Source organism: Camelina sativa, chromosome 4, assembly GCF_000633955.1.
Source record: "Camelina sativa cultivar DH55 chromosome 4, Cs, whole genome shotgun sequence".
Taxonomy (NCBI): domain Eukaryota; kingdom Viridiplantae; phylum Streptophyta; class Magnoliopsida; order Brassicales; family Brassicaceae; genus Camelina; species Camelina sativa.
The window spans coordinates 19785898-19812076 of record NC_025688.1 but is presented as its reverse complement, the minus strand read 5'-3'; the positions used below and the strand labels follow the sequence as shown (position 1 = coordinate 19812076).

At 38.1% G+C, this 26179-nt stretch overlaps 6 protein-coding genes across 6 annotated transcripts in view; 2 read left to right on the top strand and 4 right to left on the bottom strand.

The window, feature by feature from the left end:
* Nucleotides 2087-5595, top strand: LOC104781339 (probable glutamate carboxypeptidase 2). Its single transcript, XM_010505984.2, has 10 exons — nt 2087-3292; nt 3535-3777; nt 3871-4023; nt 4137-4199; nt 4299-4386; nt 4492-4575; nt 4694-4782; nt 4859-4972; nt 5055-5195; nt 5290-5595. Exons 1-10 carry the CDS (start codon nt 2288-2290, stop codon nt 5452-5454), a joined length of 2145 nt encoding a protein of 714 aa, XP_010504286.1. The 5' UTR covers nt 2087-2287; the 3' UTR covers nt 5455-5595.
* LOC104781338 (CDT1-like protein b) lies at nt 9483-11876 on the bottom strand. Its single transcript, XM_010505983.2, has 7 exons — nt 11578-11876; nt 11374-11493; nt 11011-11242; nt 10258-10905; nt 10007-10163; nt 9826-9916; nt 9483-9738 (listed from the first exon to the last, which is right to left on the bottom strand). Exons 1-7 carry the CDS (start codon nt 11736-11738, stop codon nt 9657-9659), a joined length of 1491 nt encoding a protein of 496 aa, XP_010504285.1. The 5' UTR covers nt 11739-11876; the 3' UTR covers nt 9483-9656.
* Nucleotides 12611-15377, top strand: LOC104781337 (probable inorganic phosphate transporter 1-7). The gene is made up of 2 exons (XM_010505982.2): nt 12611-12700; nt 13581-15377. Exon 2 carries the CDS (start codon nt 13602-13604, stop codon nt 15207-15209), a length of 1608 nt encoding a protein of 535 aa, XP_010504284.1. The 5' UTR covers nt 12611-12700; nt 13581-13601; the 3' UTR covers nt 15210-15377.
* Nucleotides 15657-17241, bottom strand: LOC104781336 (probable arabinose 5-phosphate isomerase). The gene is made up of 3 exons (XM_010505981.2): nt 16503-17241; nt 16149-16372; nt 15657-16049 (listed from the first exon to the last, which is right to left on the bottom strand). The coding sequence occupies exons 1-3, from the start codon at nt 17181-17183 to the stop codon at nt 15893-15895; spliced, it is 1062 nt and encodes a 353-aa protein (XP_010504283.1). The 5' UTR covers nt 17184-17241; the 3' UTR covers nt 15657-15892.
* On the bottom strand, nt 18170-19631 carry LOC104781335 (putative protein TPRXL). The gene is made up of 2 exons (XM_010505980.2): nt 18862-19631; nt 18170-18484 (listed from the first exon to the last, which is right to left on the bottom strand). Coding segments are annotated over exons 1-2 (630 nt in total). The 5' UTR covers nt 19491-19631; the 3' UTR covers nt 18170-18483.
* Nucleotides 20119-26179, bottom strand: part of LOC104781334 (structural maintenance of chromosomes protein 1-like) — a 9437-nt gene continuing 3376 nt past the window's right edge. Inside the window, exons 6-19 of the mRNA XM_010505979.2 lie at nt 25228-25498; nt 24729-24853; nt 24418-24527; nt 24214-24321; nt 23998-24137; nt 23683-23772; nt 23393-23601; nt 22882-23051; nt 22111-22220; nt 21639-22015; nt 21111-21362; nt 20541-20768; nt 20351-20421; nt 20119-20250 (exon numbers count right to left, since the gene is read on the bottom strand). Coding sequence (XP_010504281.1) covers nt 20373-20421; nt 20541-20768; nt 21111-21362; nt 21639-22015; nt 22111-22220; nt 22882-23051; nt 23393-23601; nt 23683-23772; nt 23998-24137; nt 24214-24321; nt 24418-24527; nt 24729-24853; nt 25228-25498 — 2239 coding nt within the window. The 3' untranslated portion in view covers nt 20119-20250; nt 20351-20372. The remainder of the gene's footprint in view (nt 20251-20350; nt 20422-20540; nt 20769-21110; nt 21363-21638; nt 22016-22110; nt 22221-22881; nt 23052-23392; nt 23602-23682; nt 23773-23997; nt 24138-24213; nt 24322-24417; nt 24528-24728; nt 24854-25227; nt 25499-26179) is intronic.

Genomic DNA, 26179 nt, shown 5'->3' with positions numbered 1-26179 from the left:
TTTTTTTTTTTTTTTTTTTTTTGAATTTTATTATCCCTAAAACATGATATCCCTAAAATATAAGTCAACAGAAAAACATGATATCCCTAAAATTTAAAACTGCCAGAAAAACAAGATATTACCAGAATCTAAAAGCTATATGTAACAATTGGAAATACAAGACTACTACAAAGATAAAAGGAGAAACCCATAACAGAAACATATTTAGTTAGACAAAAAAAAAAAAAGACAGAATCATATCAAAACGAAAACCTCTGCAAAAAAACTACTGAAACTGATACTTCAACAAAGAAAAAGAAAAAAAAAAAAAAAATAGTAGTATTACACTCTCACCACTATTTAAAAAAAAAGAAAAAAACATACTTTTTTGTTTGGTTCTCTCGCAAGAAATTGCAGCTTTTCATCATTCGGTCGCCACTACTCTCTAGATGTTCCTTCCTGCCTCTAAACTCTAAAGCTAAAGTAATCTAGTGGAACATAAAAGTAGGCATCATGCCCTTCATTTTTTTAAATTCGATTTTTAAAAGCTTTGATCTTTCAATCAGTCATTTTTATAACACCCATTATCCAAAATTCAATTTCTTGCACAAAAAATAAGATTAATAACAGAGTTTTTGACCAAAGATAAACATACTCATAAAGACGAAAAGACAAAAAGAAAGAGACGACGATGATTCATACTAATAATAAATACAAAGATACTACTTATTACTTAGCTCAGCCCCCACTATACTTACTATTATAACCATTTTACTTTCTCTCTCTCTCTGTGCAATGTCACAGCCTCTCACCACCAGACCCACCGTCGCCGGAATCTCTNAAATATCTACAACTAGGAGTAGTGATCTAATTACGTGTTGAATTATGGATCGTGTTTCCCCATAGTTATACTGATATTCTTGCTAAAGTTTCTATTTATCCATCAAACGTAGGACAATAAGATAAACTAGGAATGAACCAAGAATGACAAACCACTTTTTTTTTTTTTTGGGGCAATTGAACAAATTATTTATATATAGTCAACACATTACGTCTATGTTAAATTGATAAACAAACAAACAAAAAATCGAACCTGAATACAGAAAAAGTTAAGAGATAATTCCATTTTCCTATAGAGAATTTATTTCCCCTAGTTAATTCGCAGTAGTATGTATAAATGCATAAAGACAATAGGTCCGACCAAATAAATCAAATGCATAAAGACAAAAGCTTTTCATGGTTATCAGTTTTATGATGTCGTGCTCATCATTTTTGCTCAAATAGTTTGTAGTAGTAATATCTTACTTATGTTGTTTTCAATCACAGTATTTAGTTATAGTTAATTGAAGTTTTTTTTTTGTCAATTACAATTTACTTGGAGCAAATGCCAAACCTCATGTTTTCGCTAGACAAGTGATCAAAATTTATACTACGTTCTAAAACCACTTCTTCTAAAAATATCCAAATTTGCGGACTGAGAGAATTGGCTTCGATCTCAATGTTTCAGCTTCAGTTTCCAACAACACCGTTCTCAATCTCGTGCCTTTTTCTTGTCCTTGGGAGTTGGTTGCCTCCACTTATAATAAATTAATGACAAAGACAATAGAGAACAATTTGCGGAAAATCATATCATTATCACAATGGAATATATATGACGAGTAATATAATATGCTAATGTTATATACTACTACTTATATGGAATATGTCAAATATTGACCCAATATATATCATGTCTAGTTGTTGAGTACTACTATAAAAAAATACTGAAACTGATACTGATACTTCAACGAAGAAAAAAAAAAACGTAGTAGTATTACACTCTCACCACTATAAAAAAAAAAAAAAAAAAACTTTTTTTTCAGTTTTTTGTTTGGTTCTCTCTCGCAAGAAATTGCAGCTTTTCATCATTCGACTGGGTCGCCACTACTCTCTCTAAATGTTCCTTTTAACAGCCTCTAAAGCTAAAGTAATCTAGTGGAATATAAAAGTAGGGATCATGCACCTTCATTTTTTAAAATTCGATTTTAAAAAGCTCTGATCTTTCAATCAGTCATTTATTTATAACACCCATTATCCAAAATACAATTTCTTGCACAAAAAATAAGATAAATAACAGAGTTTTTGACCAAGATAAACATACTCATAAAGACGAAAAGACAAAAAAGAAAGAGACGAAGATGATGATTCATACTAATAATAAATACAAAGATACTACTACTACTACTTACTGTACTACTTACTTAGCTCAGCCCCCACTATACTTACTATTATAACCATTTTTACTTAACTCTCTCTCTCTCTCTCTGCAATGTCACAGCCTCTCACCACCAGACCCACCGTCGCCGGAATCTCTATATTCCCTTTCCGACATCATCAACCACCACCTCTCTGTGCTTTCCTCTTCATCATTGTCCTTTTCGTTGCCACTTTCTACACTCTCCATCACCCTAACGCTTCTCCTCCTTCTCTCTTTTCTCGAAATCCACATAATAATGACCTCCGTCTCCGCCGCCTCTTCCTCTCCTCTGCTTCCAACGCCACCATCTCCTCTTACCTCCGTGAATTGACCCGTCACCCCCACCTCGCCGGAACCAAACCCTCTTTAGACACTCTCCACTACGTCGTAAACCACTTCCAAAGCCTCGGACTTGACACTCATGTCGCCGATTACGAAGCTCTCTTATCTTATCCTACGCATATCTCCGTCACGGCGCGTTTTAGCAACACGACGACGATGGAGTTTGACTTAAACGACGTTCCCGGAGACTCTTCATCTTCCTCCTCCTCCTCTCCGGTCGTTAGGCCTTACCATGCTTACTCTCCATCTGGGTCAGCGCAGGGTAACGTGGTGTTCGTGAACCACGGCGAGGAGAGAGACTACCGTGCGCTTGACTCGATCGGAGTGAGCGTTAAAGGGTGTGTGGTTTTAGCGAGGAAAGGTGAAAACTTGGGAAGAGGAGGGATTGTGAAGATAGCAGAGACTAAAGGTGCGCTTGGAGTGCTGATATACGCCGAGAACGACGGTGGTGGATTCGGAGGTATTGAGAGAGGTACGGTTATGAGAGGAATCGGAGATCCGGTTAGTCCCGGTTGGCCCGGAGTCGTCGGAGGAGAAAAGCTTAGCTTGGATGATGATTTGGTCACTCGGAGGTTCCCAAAGATTCTATCTTTGCCTTTGTCTCTACGTAACGCTGAGATCGTTTTGGCTTCTCTGGGCGGTGCTAGAGCTCCGGTGGAGTGGCGGAATTCGGGTCGGGTTGGATCGGGTCAACGGGGTGGACCTGGTCGGACCGTTGTTAACATGACGTTTCAGGTTTAACTGAAAATTTCGTATTTCCGTTATGTTTTTCTTGGTTTTGACTTTTTGGAATTTTCCGTTATATTCCTTTATTTTGTGATTTTAGTTTCCTTTTATAACGTTTTTGTCCAAAGTTAGACCTGAAATTGAGAATTATTACTAATCATTCTGAATTTGTTTTTGTTTTTGGGATTTAGTTGTCGTTGAAAAGTGTGATTATTGAGCTCAATTTGAAGTTTTTTTTTTTTAACTTTTAGGGGGAGATGAAAATGAAGAAGATTCACAATGTTGTGGTTACAATAAGAGGGAGTGAAGAAGCTGATAGGTATGTGATACTTGGGAACCATAGAGACGCATGGACATATGGAGCTGTTGATCCAAACAGTGGAACTTCTGCTTTACTTGACATTAGCCGACGGTTCTCTCTTTTGCTTAAATCTGGTTGGAGACCACGTAGGACCATTCTCCTTTGTAGTTGGGATGCAGAAGAATTCGGAATGGTTAGTCATCATCAGTAACTTAGTAAAAGCTGAATCTATTTGATGGCTTTACTTAAACCACTTGTGTCTCTTTTTTTTTGTTTTGTTTTATAGATTGGATCAACTGAATGGGTTGAAGAAAATGTTCTTAACTTAGGTGCAAGTGCTGTGGCTTATCTTAATGTAGATTGTGCGGTCCAAGGCTCTGGTTTTTTTGCTGGTGCAACTCCTCAATTAGATGGTCTTCTTGTAGAAGCCTTGAAGCTGGTAATATTACTAAACAAAGAAAGCATTCTCAAGCATTGTGAAAACGTTCTTGGTTTATTTCGTTCAGAAATGTTTTAAGTCTCTCTAATATTCATTCATCTTTGTGTGGTCAGGTACAGGATCCTGATGCAGTAGGCTTGACAGTGGAAGAGACTTTTAAGTCTCAGAATAACATTGTGAGTGGACTATCCTTTGAAAGAGCTCAAACAAGTTTTTTTCATTTCAGATTTTACGTTTGTCTTTGTAATGTAATTTAATGTTTTGATGGACTGCAGATACAGAGGCTAAGTAGAGTAGATTCTGATTTTTCCGGTTTTCTTCATCATGCCGGGATACCATCTATTGACATGTACTATGGAGCAGGTAAAAATCAGAATTTGATTCCTTACGTCTTGGAAAATATATCAGAATGTGATGTTCTACTGCATGTAATACCAATAATGTATGTTTGTTTATCCTTTTTTTCAGATTATCCTGTCTATCACACCGCATTTGACTCCTATGATTGGATGATCCATAATGCAGATCCATTGTTTCACCGCCATGTTGCTAGTAAAGCTTTTAGTTCTCTCTTTCGATCTACTATTAGTTTTAAGTCTCTTTGTTCTGTTTTTTTTTATGGATGCTATGAAGAGAATTAACTCTCTTCTTTGCTTTCTATATTTCTCAGTGGCTGGAATATGGGGACTTTTAGGAATTCTCTTGGCTGATGAGCCACTCATACCATTCGACTACACCTCTTATGCACAAGAATTACAGGTACGTACTTTTTTACTTACTCCCTTAATACGTAAGATATAAGGAAACTGAGTTTGTGTTTTGTGTAATGGTTCAGGCACATAGAGATACATTGAGCAAGCTCTTAGAAGGGAAAGTCTCTGTTGATCCCTTAAGCATGGCGATACAAGAGTTCTCTTTGGTTGCCAAAGAAGTCGCAGATGAAGCAAAGGTTTCTAATGGTTTTGGTTATATAAACGTATAACTTTAATCTTTCTCTTCTAATGGTTTTGGTTCTGGTGGTTGATTTGCAGAAATTAAAGGAGAAATCATATAGCAAAGATGATGTTGCAGCAGCACGGAAGAGAAGAGAGCTAAATGACAGGTTGATGCTCGTCGAAAGAGGGTTTTTGGATGCAGAAGGGATCAAAGGGAAGGAATGGTTCAAGCATCTTGTGAGTAAACTTCAAAACATTAACTTCTTTTCAATCAGATATCACCAATTGTTTCAAACCTCATGTGTGACCTTGTTTGTATGTTTATGCATAGGTGTATGGACCGGCAGCTGAACCAGAGAGCAAGCTGGGATTTTTCCCAGGAATAGCAGATGCGATTGCCATAGACGCACCAGAGGGAGTAATTGAGCATGAGATATGGAGAGTCACAAGAGCGATTCAGAGAGCAAGCAAAGCTCTTAAAGGAGGGTTCACATGAGAAAATCTCAATAGTTTCTTTTGTGTATATAGTGTGACAGTGTGACTGTAGGTTGTAGAAGAATAACGTCTTTGAACTAAACACTATAAATCTAATCATTAACACATTCAAGACTAATATAATATTTTTCTTTTTGGATAATGTCAACAACTTTAAATTATCATTGCAAAGAACAAATCCTTTCTAAAGAGTAGTAATAAAGAAAAGAACAACCACTATCTAAGATTCTTTCTTCAGAAGCTACTTTATTTTTCCATTGTAAAGGCGTATAATTATAGAGCCAACTCTTATCAACTTTCCAGTGTAGTGTGTTCCATGGGGTAGTTTGTTTCTCTTTCTTTTCACAATTAACTACTTTTAAAGTGCTTCAGCTTTACCACAAATCTACCAAGATTTCCAAACTCTTAGACTTGAATAAGTTGTTTCGTTTCTGCTCATCATTAGATGAAGTTTCGTCTCCTTATATTCATAATCAAACATGTTATTATGTTTTAAATAGAATATTACAAGTTTATTGGTTGAATCAACTAAGACAGAAGCTATTTTGTGAAGAATAATGATACGTGAGCTAAGAGAGTGAGATAACGCAAAAACATTCAGTTTTTATGGGTTTTTCAGCAGACAATTGAAATGTCCTGTGAAGTTGCTTCNCCGTCATCCCCACCTCGCCGGAACCAAACCCTCTTTAGAGACTCTCCACTACGTCGTAAACCACTTCCAAAGCCTCGGACTTGACACCCATGTCGCCGACTACGAAGCTCTCTTGTCTTATCCTACGCACATCTCCGTCACGGCGCGTTTTAGCAACACGACGACGATGGAGTTTGACTTAAACGACGTTCCCGGAGACTCTTCATCTTCCTCCTCCTCTCCGGTCGTTAGGCCTTACCATGCTTATTCACCGTCTATTTCGGCGCAGGGTAACGTGGTGTTCGTGAACCACGGCGAGGAGAGAGACTACCGTGNAGCTGAATCTATTTGATGGCTTTACTTAAACCACTTGTGTCTCTTTTTTTTTGTTTTGTTTTNTTGTGTGGTTTTAGTGAGGAAAGGCGAAAACTTGGGAAGAGGAGGGATTGTGAAGATAGCAGAGACTAAAGGTGCGGTTGGAGTGCTAATATACGCCGAGAACGACGGTGGTGGGTTCGGCGGTATTGAGAGAGGTACGGTTATGAGAGGAATCGGAGATCCGGTTAGTCCCGGTTGGCCCGGAGTCGTCGGAGGAGAAAAGCTTAGCTTGGATGATGATTTGGTCACTCGGAGGTTCCCAAAGATTCTATCTTTGCCTTTGTCTCTACGTAACGCTGAGATCGTTTTGGCTTCTCTGGGCGGTGCTAGAGCTCCGGTTGAGTGGTGGAATTCGGGTCGGGTTGGATCTGGTCAACGGGTTGGACCTGGTCGGACCGTTGTTAACATGACGTTTCAGGTTTAACTGAAAATTTCGTATTTCCGTTATGTTTTTCTTGGTTTTGACTTTTTGGAATTTTCCGTTATATTCCTTTATTTTGTGATTTTAGTTTCCTTTTATAACGTTTTTGTCCAAAGTTAGACCTGAAATTGAGAATTATTACTAATCATTCTGAATTTGTTTTTGTTTTTGGGATTTAGTTGTCGTTGAAAAGTGTGATTATTGAGCTCAATTTGAAGTTTTTTTTTTTTAACTTTTAGGGGGAGATGAAAATGAAGAAGATTCACAATGTTGTGGTTACAATAAGAGGGAGTGAAGAAGCTGATAGGTATGTGATACTTGGGAACCATAGAGACGCATGGACATATGGAGCTGTTGATCCAAACAGTGGAACTTCTGCTTTACTTGACATTAGCCGACGGTTCTCTCTTTTGCTTAAATCTGGTTGGAGACCACGTAGGACCATTCTCCTTTGTAGTTGGGATGCAGAAGAATTCGGAATGGTTAGTCATCATCAGTAACTTAGTAAAAGCTGAATCTATTTGATGGCTTTACTTAAACCACTTGTGTCTCTTTTTTTTTGTTTTGTTTTATAGATTGGATCAACTGAATGGGTTGAAGAAAATGTTCTTAACTTAGGTGCAAGTGCTGTGGCTTATCTTAATGTAGATTGTGCGGTCCAAGGCTCTGGTTTTTTTGCTGGTGCAACTCCTCAATTAGATGGTCTTCTTGTAGAAGCCTTGAAGCTGGTAATATTACTAAACAAAGAAAGCATTCTCAAGCATTGTGAAAACGTTCTTGGTTTATTTCGTTCAGAAATGTTTTAAGTCTCTCTAATATTCATTCATCTTTGTGTGGTCAGGTACAGGATCCTGATGCAGTAGGCTTGACAGTGGAAGAGACTTTTAAGTCTCAGAATAACATTGTGAGTGGACTATCCTTTGAAAGAGCTCAAACAAGTTTTTTTCATTTCAGATTTTACGTTTGTCTTTGTAATGTAATTTAATGTTTTGATGGACTGCAGATACAGAGGCTAAGTAGAGTAGATTCTGATTTTTCCGGTTTTCTTCATCATGCCGGGATACCATCTATTGACATGTACTATGGAGCAGGTAAAAATCAGAATTTGATTCCTTACGTCTTGGAAAATATATCAGAATGTGATGTTCTACTGCATGTAATACCAATAATGTATGTTTGTTTATCCTTTTTTTCAGATTATCCTGTCTATCACACCGCATTTGACTCCTATGATTGGATGATCCATAATGCAGATCCATTGTTTCACCGCCATGTTGCTAGTAAAGCTTTTAGTTCTCTCTTTCGATCTACTATTAGTTTTAAGTCTCTTTGTTCTGTTTTTTTTTATGGATGCTATGAAGAGAATTAACTCTCTTCTTTGCTTTCTATATTTCTCAGTGGCTGGAATATGGGGACTTTTAGGAATTCTCTTGGCTGATGAGCCACTCATACCATTCGACTACACCTCTTATGCACAAGAATTACAGGTACGTACTTTTTTACTTACTCCCTTAATACGTAAGATATAAGGAAACTGAGTTTGTGTTTTGTGTAATGGTTCAGGCACATAGAGATACATTGAGCAAGCTCTTAGAAGGGAAAGTCTCTGTTGATCCCTTAAGCATGGCGATACAAGAGTTCTCTTTGGTTGCCAAAGAAGTCGCAGATGAAGCAAAGGTTTCTAATGGTTTTGGTTATATAAACGTATAACTTTAATCTTTCTCTTCTAATGGTTTTGGTTCTGGTGGTTGATTTGCAGAAATTAAAGGAGAAATCATATAGCAAAGATGATGTTGCAGCAGCACGGAAGAGAAGAGAGCTAAATGACAGGTTGATGCTCGTCGAAAGAGGGTTTTTGGATGCAGAAGGGATCAAAGGGAAGGAATGGTTCAAGCATCTTGTGAGTAAACTTCAAAACATTAACTTCTTTTCAATCAGATATCACCAATTGTTTCAAACCTCATGTGTGACCTTGTTTGTATGTTTATGCATAGGTGTATGGACCGGCAGCTGAACCAGAGAGCAAGCTGGGATTTTTCCCAGGAATAGCAGATGCGATTGCCATAGACGCACCAGAGGGAGTAATTGAGCATGAGATATGGAGAGTCACAAGAGCGATTCAGAGAGCAAGCAAAGCTCTTAAAGGAGGGTTCACATGAGAAAATCTCAATAGTTTCTTTTGTGTATATAGTGTGACAGTGTGACTGTAGGTTGTAGAAGAATAACGTCTTTGAACTAAACACTATAAATCTAATCATTAACACATTCAAGACTAATATAATATTTTTCTTTTTGGATAATGTCAACAACTTTAAATTATCATTGCAAAGAACAAATCCTTTCTAAAGAGTAGTAATAAAGAAAAGAACAACCACTATCTAAGATTCTTTCTTCAGAAGCTACTTTATTTTTCCATTGTAAAGGCGTATAATTATAGAGCCAACTCTTATCAACTTTCCAGTGTAGTGTGTTCCATGGGGTAGTTTGTTTCTCTTTCTTTTCACAATTAACTACTTTTAAAGTGCTTCAGCTTTACCACAAATCTACCAAGATTTCCAAACTCTTAGACTTGAATAAGTTGTTTCGTTTCTGCTCATCATTAGATGAAGTTTCGTCTCCTTATATTCATAATCAAACATGTTATTATGTTTTAAATAGAATATTACAAGTTTATTGGTTGAATCAACTAAGACAGAAGCTATTTTGTGAAGAATAATGATACGTGAGCTAAGAGAGTGAGATAACGCAAAAACATTCAGTTTTTATGGGTTTTTCAGCAGACAATTGAAATGTCCTGTGAAGTTGCTTCTTCAAGTTTTGCACGTACTGTTTCGGCAGCCCAGATTTTATTGATGCTGCAAAAAGCAAAAGAAGTACAAATATATTAGTGCCTCAAGAAGCAAAAAGATCATAGTTATTTGTTGGTAGAACATGATACTCACCGAACAAGAACATACTCAGAAGATGCTTTTGTTTCAGTGATCCAATCCGGAACTATTTGCAACATCAAACTTAATTGTTCCTCCACTTCCCCTGGAAATGTCAAACAAGAAAGAAACTGTGAGCCTGTGAAGGAAGAAGAGACAGGGACATTATCAAACACATGATATTAACTGTCCTTACTTCTATCGGTTATTTGGATTTGGTTTGCAATAATCTTGTGAAGAAGCTCCTCCTTCGTGATGACAGTTCGATTTGTTGAGTGAAACAATTTATGAATCAAATTAACAAGCTGTGGCAAATTGTCCTTCTCGGATTCAGTCTTTGGTCTCTCTTCCATCTGTAAGACACACACACAATGGTAAGTAAGGATGACTGTTTCAACACGGCTAGCAACTGAAAGCAAAATGGTAGCAAGGAAAAGCATCACTTACTGACTGAAGAAGACCATCTTCATCAGCAACATCACCAGCTTCAAAGTTGATTCCTTTACTGATGTCATCTGTCACAGTTGTGTCATCCTCAAGAGTGTCAAAATTCAGACTGCGAGATGGACCCTTTACTGACTGAAGAAGGCTATCTTTATTAGAGGCATCATCATCAGCTTTGTTACCGTTGTCATCCTTTACAATTGCATCTTCCTCAAAAGTATCAAAATTCAGACTGCGAGATGTACCCTTTGCCAAACCATTTGTTGATCTAACAGAGTTACCATCAACACCACCATCTGGAGTAAACTCAATACATCTTTTAGATAGCTGCAACGTCGGTGTAGCACTCATGACCCGGGTTGGTGTGGACAAGTCTTTGGAGGGAGTGGATAAATCTTTGACTGAGGTTTCAACTATTCTTGACTCTATGTGTGATAATAAGCACTCCTCCTTAGTGCCATCCGATAAAGTCGAATCTTGAATCACTTTATCGTTGACAGTTTGTTCTTCTTGCTCCATCTCCTCCATATGAACATCAAACCCTCCAACTTCAAGTTTAGGTGCTCCCAAGTCTTCGCTCACTGTATCTAAATAACTATCCCTTATGGGGGAATTGAAGGGTTCAGGAAGCAGTTCTTTCGGAATATCATCCTGAATACAGATAACAAAAGATACAGAATCAAATCAGATATAAAAAGCAAGCATTTCTCAAAAAGCTACAACTAAAATAACAGAGCAGAGAAGCCTAATATGTACCTTAGGATGAGCTTTGTAAAAATCTACAAGCTTTGAGTGAAACACTTTCCTAAGTTCCATGTATTTAGTTCCACAAACTGTACTGTCAAGCACAACTGCGTCGGTGTTCAAGCTAATGTGAAGACTAGGTTTCATACAACAAGTGGCTTCAACATACTTCAAAACTCTCTTTAGTTCAATGGCTTCTGGATAAATATGCTTCATCTGAGCCAAATGATCATACGAGAAGATCCTGTACACCCACATTGACCAAAACAACATCAAACGACTACAACCAAACAACACAGACACAGATCAGATGCATCAAAAAGTTCAATCCTTTAAACCCTCAAAAGCTAAGTAAAAAAAAGTCAATAGCTTTACCGACTAGTGAGATACTCAATCTTGGGACATATATTAGCAAATGTAGTCGAAGAACCCTTTAATTTAAGCAATCTAATTGCAGTGTCCAACCCATTGAACAACACCTCCAGAATCTCGAATCTGTTCAACAACAACAACAAAAAAACAATTAAAATTGAGAAAATTAAAGGGTCCAAATTTAAAGAAACAGTGTAAAAATCTCACCTTTCGGGTAATTTCACAACGAATTCAGGTTTTGGGGTCGAAGAAAAGATCTGTCTTTTAACGATTTTGTTAGGGGTCTTGGTAGAGAACAGTGACTCAGGAGGATTAGAAGACTCCAAGACCATAGCTGGCTTCTTTGAATCGATTACAGACGAGCTCATTGCAGAGAGATTAAAGGGAAGTGTGAAGGTGTCAGAGAGGGAGAGAGAGAGTAACGGCTAGTATGAATCTATCTAGGGTTTCAAGTTCCGCCTTTTCAAGTGAAGAAGAAGACGAAGGTGTAAGATTTGCCACGTCACTCAAACCGATTCTAAACGTTGGTTCCCGCTAATTCCTTTCTACCTATATTGCTAAACCGATTCTAGTATGTTTAAAAAAAAAAAAAAAAATCCCATTTTTAACTTTCATGATAATTTTAATTTCTTACAATGTGTTGTTATGTTTATACTTATATACAGATACAATGTATAAAAGGGAACAAGAATAAATAAAAAGAATCAATTTTTTTTCTTCCAATATTCTACTATTTATGACCACAATAAATATCTTGCGACTGTTAAAAGTTTGTATTCTCTTACAAATTCAGCACTAATTTTAGGATCAATTACCAAAAACGAAATTAACAGCTAATGTGTCCGAATATTATTATTTTTCCCTAAGAATATTCGAAAATTATTAACTTAAAACGACTTTTTTAAAAACCGTGTAAGTCTTAACAATTTCCACAAAAAAACATTAACCGCAGAACAGAACCAGTGTGTGTGTCCTAAAACAAGTAAAAAATAAGGTGGAGAAAGAAAGAAGTAGTCAAAGGAGAAAGAAACGACGTCGTTGTCAGAAGAATATACCACAAGAATATGTCAAAGCAAAAACAGAAAGGAAAAAATATGATCACGTATAAGTAGGCCGTTCCCGACGCTGCCTCTCTTTCATTTCACAACCCATTTCTTCTGTCTTCTTCTTCTTCCTCTTTTACACTTTCTGCAAAAAAGAAAACATCAAACCACAGATTAATACTCTTCTCTTCTTTTCTTTTTCTTTCTCTAAAGACAACCCCACATAAGAGAGAGAGAGAGATTGTTTTGCCAGAGAAAGTAATTAAGCAAAATAAAGTACTCTTTCTGTAAGTTTCTTCTTTCTTTCATTATTATGTTTGTGTTGTTTGAATGGAGAAGTGAGGTTATGCACGCGTTTGGTTCTTGTTTTATAATTTTATGTACACCACAACCTCTAAGTAGATAGATATTCAAGAACTTTACAAACTTTTTTTTTTTTGTTGAAAGAACTTTACAAACTTGTTGATAAAACACATTATTTTCGTGTGTGTCAGTGTGTGTGTGTGTGTGTGTGTATGTGTGTATGTAGCATGCGTTTGTGTATATTGTCTATAATAGTTTCGTAAGCGATTCATACAGTTTTAATAATAGCTGATCATCATCAAATGTTTTGACAGTCGAAAATTTGTGATTTTTTGTTTTTGTTTTTGTGTGTGTGTGTTTGTGTGCATGGAAGTTTTGAGATTGAAACTTTATTATTTCAAACCATTTCTAATTTAATACTTTGATCATTTTTTTTTTGTGCCTTTCTTGCAAATACAAAACACAAAATTAAAAGAGTTCCGTAATGCTTTGTGAAGGAATTTTTTTTTTTTTTTAACTTTGTCGTTGAGCTTGGTTTGTCTTGTATGTTGATTGTTGAATATCATGGGATGATTAAATTCTTGTCGGTGTGCCTCACCATCTTACTTTGTGTCACCTTTTTAGTTCCACACGTTACAAGTCAACCTTTGCAAAATACTTGAGCGAAAAAGACATTAATACTCGGATGAAATTGAAATTTTTTTTTTTTTTTTTTTGGTTAGAAAATCTTGAAATTGTTAGTCTTTGTTCCACCATTATTATAACATTATAACACTTGTGGCGAATTCTTAAATCCTTTTTTTAATGCTTATAGATAAAATGTCAATATATACTGATTGTATTTTCTCATCAAAATTAACGCAGAGAAAGAAGAGAAAGAGAGCAATGGCAGGAGATCAGCTAAACGTGCTTAATGCACTCGACGTCGCCAAAACACAATGGTACCATTTCACGGCGATTATCATCGCTGGTATGGGATTCTTCACCGACGCTTACGATCTTTTTTGTATCTCCCTCGTCACTAAGCTTCTTGGTCGCATTTACTACCACGTGGACGGCTCAGTGAAGCCCGGAACGCTGCCTCCCAACGTCTCCGCGGCGGTGAACGGAGTCGCCTTTTGTGGTACACTAGCGGGTCAGCTCTTCTTCGGCTGGCTTGGTGACAAACTCGGGAGGAAAAAAGTTTACGGCATGACCCTCATGGTTATGGTCCTTTGCTCCATCGCCTCGGGTCTATCCTTTGGGAGTACCCCGAAAACAGTGATGACCACGCTCTGTTTCTTCCGGTTCTGGCTCGGTTTCGGCATTGGTGGTGATTATCCATTATCCGCCACAATTATGTCGGAGTACGCCAATAAAAAGACCCGCGGCGCATTCATAGCTGCGGTCTTTGCTATGCAAGGGTTTGGAATCTTGACCGGGGGGATATTTGCCATCATCGTGTCTGCGGCTTTCGAGGCTAAGTTTCCATCTCCAGCCTATCAAGTAGATGCCTTGGCATCCACGGTTCCTCAGGCAGATTACGTGTGGCGGATCATTCTGATGGTCGGTGCTTTACCAGCTGCAATGACGTATTACTCGAGGTCGAAGATGCCTGAGACCGCACGGTACACGGCTCTTGTAGCTAAGGACGCGAAACTAGCTGCTTCCAACATGTCTAAGGTTTTGCAAGTGGAGATCGAAGCAGAGCAGCAGAAAAGTGAAGATAAGTCTAATTCGTTTGGCTTGTTCTCAAAGGAGTTCATGAAACGCCATGGCCTTCACTTGCTCGGAACCACAAGCACATGGTTCCTACTCGACATTGCCTTCTACAGTCAGAACCTTTTCCAGAAAGATATTTTCAGTGCGATCGGATGGATCCCTCCGGCACAGACGATGAATGCGATTCAAGAGGTATTCAAGATCGCACGTGCACAAACCCTAATCGCCTTGTGCAGTACGGTACCTGGTTACTGGTTCACTGTGGCCTTCATCGATGTGATTGGTAGATTCGCGATACAGATGATGGGTTTCTTCTTCATGACCGTCTTTATGTTCGCTCTCGCCATTCCTTACGACCATTGGACTCACAAGGAAAACAGAATCGGGTTTGTGGCAATGTACTCTTTAACATTCTTCTTCGCAAACTTTGGACCCAATGCAACAACTTTCGTCGTGCCCGCTGAGATCTTCCCGGCTAGGTTTAGATCAACCTGCCATGGAATTTCCGCGGCTTCTGGAAAACTAGGAGCAATGGTTGGTGCTTTTGGGTTCTTGTACTTAGCACAAAGTCCCGACAAGAACAAGACAGAACATGGATATCCTCCGGGCATTGGAGTCAAGAACTCGCTCATTGTTTTGGGTGTGGTTAATCTTTTGGGGATGGCTTTTACATTATTGGTTCCTGAATCTAAAGGAAAGTCTCTCGAGGAAATGTCCGGTGAGAACGAGCAAAATGATGAAGTCAGCAGCACCAGCAACAACAACAGTAACAACACGGTGCCAACCGCATAGATATTCTACAAGACATTGTAATTTTTTTAATACTTGTATCTTTGTTATCTCTTTACCTCTCTTTCTTTCTTTCTTTCTTCAGATTTCTTCTCACTAGCAACTCAAGTTGTTCCTTATGTTAACTTATTACTGATCGTTAAATGCAATAGGATCTGATTCTTTTACATACTTGCATTGGTTTGGATTTCAGATTTTTTAGAACCGCTCTCTGGTGTTCAATATGATTAAACTGTGTTTGCCATTGTCACCACTGAACTAAAGAAGACATGTTAAAGTCAAACATCCAACAGTAACACTAAGCAAAATTGTGTAATATCTAGTGGTTGTAAACAAACACTGCATTGTTTCAGTTTCTTCAGCCAATCTTTGTTCAACCAAAAACAAAACCTTCTATAAATGGTCCAATCAAAATGGTGCTATGCGCAGTGTGACAAAAGATGTTGGAGGTAGCTTCTTAAGGCATATATGAAAGCACGTGTAATGATTATGAAGGTAAGATAGGACAAAGATACAAGTATTTTCTTATACTCTCTACACATATCTTTTTGAGTAAATGATGGACAATACATGATGAAGTACTACTAGGGGCACAGTACAATTCACTGGCTGTGAATATCGAAATACACCAAATATTAAAAGAATCAACTATATAAAACGTGATATAGAGGCACCTGCTTCGTGTTTCAGAGACCAGCTGAAACCAAACCATGCAATGTAACAATTCCAATCAAGGTGTTATCTTCATTGATCACAGGAAGAAACTGTACAGGCGATGGCGGTGACTCCATTTTCTTCATAGCTTCAACTGCCATTGTTTCTGGTCCAATTGTCCTAGGCTTCCTGTTTTACACACAAAAGATTTCAAAATCAATCATCAAAACATACACCAAAACGTTTCTAAGATCTAATAAAAAAAAAACAGAGTGTATTCTTCCTCACCTGTTGCACATTTCTCCAACACTGAGTTTGAAGATTGCTTCTCCGCTTGCCTTGAGAGTCCGGCGAAGATCTCCATCTGTGAATGTACCGATCAAACCATGATGTTCATCAACCACAAGCAAACAACCACATCCTTTGCTGGTCAGCTCCACTAATTGATCCATGATCAAGTCTCCTTCTTTGCACACAGGAAGCTCTTCTTGCTTTTTCATTACATCCTTCACCTATATAACAAACGCCATCCCAATAGATTCTTATTCATCGCCCTCATTGTTGTATATATACCAAACCCTACATGTTCATAAGCTTATCTATATAGCCAAATCAAAAACTCTAAAAGGTGAGAGAGCAGACCTTGAAGATTAAACTCTTGCCGATCCTACCGGCGGGGTGATTCGCCGCGTATTCCTCCTTGGAAAGATTTCTAGCGGCCATGAGAGCAACGGCGATGGTATCACCAAACACCATCTGAATCGCCGTAGAGGTGACCGGAGCGAGGTTAAAAGGACACAATTCTCTCTGAAGAGGCAAATGCACGTTCATATCACAAACACCAGCGAGAGGATTCCCAGAAACAGAGGTAAGAGAGACAAGAAAGGCTCCTTTAGCTTTAGCGCAAGGGACAAGACGGAGAAGCTCCTCTGTGGCGCCGGATTTGCTGAAAAAGACGAGAACATCGCGAGGGGAAAGAGCGCCAATGTCGCCGTGAAGGGCGTCGAGAGGGGAGAGGAAAGAGGAACGGAAGCTGAGAGAGACGAGCGTCTGGGAAACCTTGTTGGCGACGAAAGCGGATTTGCCGACGCCGGTGAAGAAGACGGTGCCGGAGGTGGAGAGGAGAATGCGTGAGAAATCTAGGGTTTGGGAGAGATCGAGATGTTTGAAGAAGTGATTGAGAAGATCTTGCTGAGATGTGAAGAGGTTGAGGAGATTATCGCGGGAGATCTCTTGTCGGTGGTGGTGGCTGGATCCGCCATTTTTGAGGGGATTGTGATCGATTGGTGAGAAATCTAGAGATGGCGGTGGAAGAGATCCCATTGTTGGATCTGTGAGAGAGATTTGTGATTGCTTTGTGCTGAGATATCTCAAAAATAAAAGCAGAGTGTGTGTGTGTATTAATGGAGACGGAGGGGTAATTATGTAAATTAACGGGTTATTTCGTTTTCGTGATGATTGATTTGAGTGATCGGTGGAATTTTTTTTATCGTCCGGATTTATTATTGATAGCAAATTGATGGATGGAAATTTAAAAGCAAAATTTCTGTAATTGAGTTGCAAAATTCAAATACTACTTACTAAAACCAAACTTCGGTTTTTGGTTTTAGATTCAATTCTGATCCGGTTTAAATATAATAACTCTTAGTCTAAAAATTTTGGTATGGTCACATTCTACGCCTATGGTGACAGGGATCATATGCGTGATAAGTATAATGGGATCCATCTCCTTGAGGTGAATACCTGAAACTTCTAATAATTCATGGTGGATTCTTGATTTCATTCCATTATTCAAAGTATCTTTTTTTCTCTGGTTTATATATATATGGTTTCAGGACAGACAGACCGGAGACGTAATTGGATTTTGCAGGACTTGACTCGCTGTGCATATCTCCATGATCTAACGAACTTGATGCTAATCCTGGGAGACATCTCAAAGGACATGGCGTTTCTCTTGGCTACTCACAAACTAGAATCGCAGGAAATTTTTACAATTTTTTCTTAGCAATCTCCCAGTGCGCATCGTCCCCTGTACTAGATGAAATTTGTGTCTAAACAATGGCTCTGGACACGCCTAGCAACTGGAGGAGAAACTTGTTCGGGTAGTCCAATCACAAGACGCCTTCTTGCTGCTGGAGCATTAGTTTGTACTGTGTCTGCTTTCTTGCTGGTCCGCTAGTTTTGTATTGCGACTGCGATTGCGTGCATTTGTTGCGAAAGCCTAACAATATCTTAATTGATTTCACAAGCAGTTAAAGCGCTAGGAAAGGTAAATTGTTGACTCGATTGATTATTTCCTGTTTAATCTGTATAGAAGAATCTATAGATTAAAAAAACCTAGACAAACACGTGCTAAAAACAGAATTACAGGTACGTACACATAAACAAAGTTTTAATGAAACATAAGTGAGACAAGTGTTTATCGTGTCATTAGTATCAATCACCCTGATCCCAAAAACCAACAACTTGTACAAATCTACTGAAATCTTTTTCGGGGGTGGTCTTTGATAATCTCTAGTTTTGATCAAAAGAAGTGAGAAATGAAAAGTGAATGTTTGTCTGGTTAACTAAGTCATCTCCATCATCGAGTGAGTAAACTGGACATCAAACCCAGCAAAGCTCATCTACACACAATAAAAAAAAAAAAAAAAAAAGAGTCATCAATTCTAGTTACAGTACCAAAACAGAGATCATATGTGTGTAAATGGACAGATAGATTCCAAAATCTATGGCTTAATAAAGCACACACCTTTAGACCAATACACAAATCTAATAAAACTAGCTAGGCCAAACAAGTAAGGTCTCATGACAATTTTGTTTTTTCCAAATTAGTTCTCACTTATCAGTTATAAAAGGCAAAAACTATCAAAAATCGTAGAATTTAATCTATCTCAAGATCGTTGGATAGAGGCAGAGCTAAGATCCCTAGAGACACTCTAGTATCTCTATTGAATGACGCTAAGGACTAATATGATAAACGAGAGGGATGAACAATACATACCATCCGGAGGTGCCGGGTCGGTTTCCGGTGGATCTCGGATCGGTTCGGATCCTCTCATACCCGCCCGATTTGGGCCTTCCGGTCTGTCCATAACCGAAATATCCCTGTTCTTGGTTAGGCAATCTCTGATTCAGATTGGGATTGGGGTCGAGTCGAGGTTTCTCATCCTTGCGAACAAAGCCTGGCCTAAGATGGGGAGGCACGAACTTATCAGGTTTCGGGGACATGGACATCATCGGAGCAGGAACATCCTGGACTTTCTCAGGAGTTCGAACAGGAAATGAAAGGGAGGAGCCAGGTCCGGTATGACCTAAAGGACGAAGAGAGATCTGATTCGGATCTGGATCAGAGATGGCTTGATCTGAAATCTTCGGAGCTGGAGAGAGAGAAGGCGTGGTAATGGGGGTGGTGGTGGTGGTGACAGGGGAGGGAGATCTGAGAGGTTTGGGAGAAGGTTTGGTGAGGACGAGCATACGGCCATTGGAACGAGCGACGGAGGAATAAGAAGCTGGGGAGGAGTTGGAAGAATAAGGAGAAGATGAAGAAGAAGAAGAAGAAGAAGGAGGATCTTTGTGGAGGATGTGGTTGAAGTTGATTGAGGTGTATTTGTTATTGGCTCTTGCCGCCATTCAATTTTTCTTTGCTTTTCTGCTTCGAATTAATCGAATCTTCTCTCTCGAAGAAGAACTTAAGAATGAAATGATTGATTGATGAGTCTCTCTTCTCTTCTCTGTTTTTTTTTTTTTTTTTTTTTTTCTCTCTGCTCTGCTCTGCTTCCTCCTCCTCCCTCCGCTTGGTTTCTTTATTTTAATTTTCTATTTTTCTGTTTCTTTCTTTTTCTTTGAAATTTGAGTTTACTCTTCTTTAATGATTACGAAAGAAGACAATGGAAAAAGGAAGACGCAAGTGATGTCACTCCTAGGCTTCTGACACGTATCCGTCGGTTTTTTTTTAATAATTAGTTTGAAAATCAAGACATAAAATCATCAATTAAGGACAAATTCTGAAACTTAGTTGGATCTTATCCGTTAATATATATGATTACGAGTTTTTTTTATTAATTTAAGTCTGCGAAGGTCAAACCTTTGCCGATGTTCAAGCCCCAACATAGATTGTATTCTTGAATGGGACGACAGAATGGCTTTTGATGTTTTTGATTTCTTAGTCCGAATTAAAGAACTTTCTTTCTTCTACTTGTGAAATAAACATGTCTCCAATTTTTGTTCATAAATCCTATACATACGACGTCAAACCAGATTCAACTAATATCAAGAGTTTCCTTATATCCCATTAAAGAAAAGTTCCACAATTTTCCTACAGTGTGAGATCTTATAAGGTCCTATGCCGCATCAAATCGCAAATAAATCACCATACCACTGTGAAAAGTACCTATCAACATTGTATGATTACATCATAATTAAAAACCTTAAAAAATCACAACACCATTCAGTACTTGTTATTTACAAAAGTTAGGGTTCATTATACTTACCTAAACCCTAAACCTTCCCAATTCACGATTCTTGGTAGCTCCTAAGGTCAAATGACATTGTACTCGAGCAACTGCACCAAATGGAATCCACCAAGTAGTTCTCAGATATTAATCCCAAAATTTTTGGTATGGTTACCAATAGAAAAAATAGACGCATGTAAAAGAATATTATTGATATGGAGATCCTCACCTCCTCTCGGTGTCTCTGTAAACTCCAACCAGAGCTTCCGCCTTGTCATAGAAGCTGTCCTTCAGAGATATTACAATGCTTTGGAAGCCATTCCCATCCTCTGCATCCTGATTGTCACGTCCTGCTTGGCATGACTTGCTACGAATGAATTTAGCAACTTTTGCCACGTTTAAATTATCAAGCGCAGCATCCACTTCATCAAGTATGAAAAACGGTGAAGGCCTATAGCTGAAATATGGAAAAGGAAAACAACACCATCAATACCTTAAAACAACCGACCACAGTTAACTTCCTTTGCAAAACAGCTACTGTCTTTAGACGATCGTAGGCCAAATCTCAGATCATAAAGAAAAGGAAAGCTACTTTTAAAGATGGGTATTTTTACTAGGAACAGAAAACCCAAAACGATGTCAGTCCCAGGAAAACCAAATCCAAGTTTGTTGCTAAGGATTCAACAAATCTGATCATTCCAGACACAAAAATAACTAATTTCATCACCGTCTGCTAGTCCAAATTCAAAGAGTGAAACTAAATCAATATGAACCTACAAATCTAGGTCGTTGAAAATACCTATGGATGGAGAAGAGCAACGCCAAGGCCGCAACTGTTTTCTCTCCTCCAGAGAGCTGTTCCATGTCACGAAATCGCTTTGTTGGGGGCATTGTAGTATACTTTATACCATGTAGAAACGGATCATCCTCATTTTCTAGGTTTAGATAAGCAGTCCCACCCAGTGGATGCGTATTACTCTTGGTTAGTTGCTTATAGATCTTGTCAATGTTGCTAGCAATGTGGTTGAAAGCTTCCATAAATAGCTCATACCTGCACAACAATTTGAAATGAGCAGAAGAAGCTATAATGGAATATATGAATTTATTTGCAAAAACAGATGTGTTCTTTGCACATGTGCATGTGTGCACATTTATGTGCACTGTATCCAAGCATTAACTGTGTCAGGTAATTTCCACAGAACTTGAAGTCTTGAATCTTCAGACTTTTACTTGTCCGGTTTTGGTTCCATCATATAGTCGTCAGATATTTGGTAACAATTTTCTTCGAAGCTCTAAAGATCATTTTAGAAGATATATTTTGAGTTACCTCTTCTGCTTAACAGTATTATAGGCATCCGCTACTTGCTTCTCCTCTTTCCTGGCCGCTTCAAACTCCTGGCTAACTTGTTTTTCTTTCTCTTGTATAGCCTCATACTGGTCAAGTGCTCTCAAGTTTGGAGCCGTTCTTTCAATCTCTGCTGTTTTCGATTCTATTTTCTGCCTGAATTCCGCCTCCACTTTTTCACGAGCAGATGGTTTCCGTTCTTGGAGATAAGCTCTATCCAACTCAGTAAAGTCAAACTGTGGCCCATCTGAGTCATCTTCCTCCATAGCATCTGATAAAACAGGAAGAGTAATATGTTCGAGCTCACACTTCTCAATTATTTCCTGTTTCTGCGAGATCAGCTGCTCAATTTGTGTTTCCTGATATCATACGGAAGCTTTAGTGTATAGTACACTGTATACATACTCAGACATAACATATCTTTAGGAAAGGATTTGATGAATCTTCATTGTACCTTCGAATGTATTTGACGATTGAGCTTTGTTATGCTTGTTGTCGCTTGAGAAGCCTGCTTTTTCCAATCCAGGATTTCCTTCTCATACTCCTCCGACTTTTGTTTGCACTCTGCAAACAGGAGCAATAGATAGTCACATCTCTAAGAAAGAAGAAACCAGTGCAGGCTTTTTGCTCGGCAAAGAACAGTAGACAGGTAAGGTGATAATCAAATTATATGGTTCTGTAACTTATGCTTATATAAGCAAAAGCAAAGAAAGAGAGTAACAGGGCAAGAGAATAAATCATACTGAATCTTCACACCAACCATCTATCAGCCTCGAGTATATATCTCAATATGATAACTTTCTTTCTGAATTAGATTAAGATGTAGTGTATCCATACATCTAAGCAAGATGTCGAGCAAATCAAGTATATCCCAAAATTTGTTCAAACTTAGACATAGCAATCAACAAACAAATATCAAGGATTACGTAATGCAAACAGGCAATTGGTTGGAAAAGGCATGGAAATACATATAACCGCTAAAAAGAAACGAAAAAAAAAATCATCTTTGAATACATCAATCGAGTAACAGGGCCCCAACATAAGGCCAACAGTTGAAAATTGCCGAAGCAAACTCAGGTCAGATACAGACAATGTACTTTTACTGGATCATGTTAATGTCTGTTACGAATGATCCTCAAATTGACAACTCAAAATGGCACTGAATTTCAAGAAAAGCATAGGACTAAAAAGGCCACAGATTTAATGTAAATATAGAATCACATACCTCCCATTTCCTTCTTCCAATTGTTGATTTCATTAGTAATTTTTTCTGCTGTCTCCTTACGTTCAGACATCGTCTTCTGTATACCTTCCAAATCAGTTTCCAAAGAACTGATAGAAGACTCTAGCTTTCGAATTCGTGAACCCACATCTCGGTTTTGCTCATATTCCAGCCTGGAATTCGAAAAAGTGATTCTCATGAACCAACTAAATTACTAATTTACTCTGATCATACAAACTCAAGCTCCATTCAATAGAAAGCAGTATTTCAACTCAGCCAACCAGTTAGCAGGTAGCAGAGTTTTCTAACACAGGTTTTACAGGCAACAGGATACTGACCCTTACAGACATCGTGTTTATTATTACGAGAAACAGGAATAACAGGTTGACTTCAGAATCAGAGCTTTATGATAGCACAGACATGGGAAAAATAAATCGAAAGAGACTAACACTGTATATGTGAAGTTTAACTAGATCTGATATGTAAACAGAAAAACAGAGCAGAAGAGACATACTGGTATTTTAATTTAGCAAGCTGGTTACTCAGATCCAGCCTTTCTTCAGCCTCCATTTTAGCATTCTTGAGCTGAGTTTCTTCATATTCACGTATGTTTTCAACCCCAACCGACTGGCTAAAATCCTTATAGATACGGTCAACAATCTCATTGATTCTTTTCTCCAACTTCTTCATTTCTGTTATTCTTTTATCGACCTGAGTTTTAGCCTACAATAGATACCAATGGCATTCAGTCATATTGTCATCAGGTTTTAACTCTACAAAATATCAGAAAAGATAGAAAATTACCTTAGCGAGTTCAGGATCTACGCGTTCAATTTCTTTAGTAATATTCTGCTTCTCTTGCTCAAGCTGTGGAAGTTTGTCTTTGATGCTTTTCTGTTAAAATCACCAATTAGTATTTTCTGAATAGTGACAGCTCCTCCTAGCAGAAGGAAAGATAAAATGTGTGCTACTGTATGGCATTCTTATCCCTAACAGGATTCCCTTGACAACAGCAAGTAAGATATATGAGACCACTTTTTGACCCCAAAAAAAAAATATATATATATATATATATATATATGAGACCACTCATCTTGGAAAAGATAAATTGGTTGTTACCTTCTCAATTTCAGCATACTGAATCTTTTTTTCAAGTCCACTTATTTTTCCAGATATTTCAGACTCCTTCATCTGCATTTCTCGAATAGATCCAATTTTTTCCAATTGTAGTTCATATTCTTCTTTCTTTTTCTTCAATCCTGCAAAAACGAATATTGGCTCTAAGACACTACATCAGAAGTTAATAGGCTTTTAACCAGCTAGTGAAAAACCAACCTTCAATTTTCTTATCATCCCATTTATTAGACTTTGCTTCCATTCCACCACTGGTACCACCAGTCATTGTTCCCGACTTTGTGAGTAATATACCATCAACAGTCACAACTAAAAATAATAGAAATCAGGATATGTAAGAAGTAAAGCCAACTTTAGTGCAAGTATATGAGTAAATTACACCTAAAGAAGGAAACAGGAACATACCTTTAAATCTCTCCCCGGTCCAGCTAAGAGCCTTGGCTTCTTCAAGTTCGTCGCAGACTAGAGTATTTCCAACAGCAAAAAGGACCGCATTCTCCAATTCAGGATCGAACGTAGGGTAGTTAAGGACCAAAATACATAATTTAGAAACCTGCTCACATATACCTTTCTATACTTCTCAATCTTTGGTTAATATATTAAAATAATCTCAAGCTACCACCAACTATGCACGCAATGATATGAATCCAAAAAATGAGAAATGGCAACCTTGAGTATGCCAAAGTCATATCACTTCACTTATTTGCAAAGGATATTGGATAACATCGAAAACCAGCTTTGCAGTGCCACCCAAATTCCTCAATCTTTCAAACACTGGCTTGACACGTACTGACTGAAGAGGAATAAATGTCATAGGAGGAAGCCTTTGCTCTTTCAAGTACTGCAAAGTACAAATTAAAAAAAAAACTCATTTCATCCCATAATCGTCTTAAACATTTACTTCATATTGCGTAAAAGCAAGGTAGAAAAAGCTTCGAAAGTGTCAACTTTTAATTATATGGAATGAAGTCTGCATGGAGATGATTACAGCATATATGTTACATACCTAAATAATATGAATTGATAATCATTAAGTGGTGGTAGTGTTTAAAGTATCATTAATTAGTTGGCATAGGCCAGAGAGTAGTAATATGGTAAAGATATCTTACTCACCTGTACTGAAACAATAACTGTCAGCAGAGAAGAGATAAAAATTACGAATTATGAGTTCATAACTTGCATAGGATTAGAACACCAAATGCATAATATAAGTACCTTGATGCAATCTTTTCCCGTGTTTTCATCTTCTACAACTACTGCATCCATAAATCTTCCCATAGCAACAGTGACAGCAAGGTTATACTTTTTCCGATTTGGCCGAGAAAGATCAGTCATCCGACCATGAACTCCTTGAAAAAGACGCTTGAGAGACTCAACAGCTTGTGTTAGCCGACTATCTCTCTCATTTTCGTACCTTTCAGCTGTTAAATCACTTAACTGGTTTTCTACTTCCTCGATTCTCGTCTTCAAGTTTTCAGAGGCATTCCTGTTCATCATATAAGCAGGTTAGAAACTATCAAGAATAAAGAAAAGGTTCAGTCTGGTCTGTTGCACCACAAGCAAAAATGAAGCTTTGTCCACAGCCTTTAGCCATGAAATCTGTACAGCGGAAGATTCTGAATTTGAGTATCAGGAGATACAAAATGTTTACTGCCTGCTCAAGAAGGGGTTTATAATCTGAATAGAGAAGACTGAAAAGAATGTGTTCTTGATAAATGAATTACCAATATCACTCAAGCCATAGTTCAAAAGATGAAGCAACCGCAAGAAAATCTCGAGGGAGATAGTTAAAAAAAAACTTGCAGCAATGTGTAGCATTTAAAGGATATCATAAAAACGCNTTTCCGATTTGGCCGAGAAAGATCAGTCATCCGACCATGAACTCCTTGAAAAAGACGCTTGAGAGACTCAACAGCTTGTGTTAGCCGACTATCTCTCTCATTTTCGTACCTTTCAGCTGTTAAATCACTTAACTGGTTTTCTACTTCCTCGATTCTCGTCTTCAAGTTTTCAGAGGCATTCCTGTTCATCATATAAGCAGGTTAGAAACTATCAAGAATAAAGAAAAGGTTCAGTCTGGTCTGTTGCACCACAAGCAAAAATGAAGCTTTGTCCACAGCCTTTAGCCATGAAATCTGTACAGCGGAAGATTCTGAATTTGAGTATC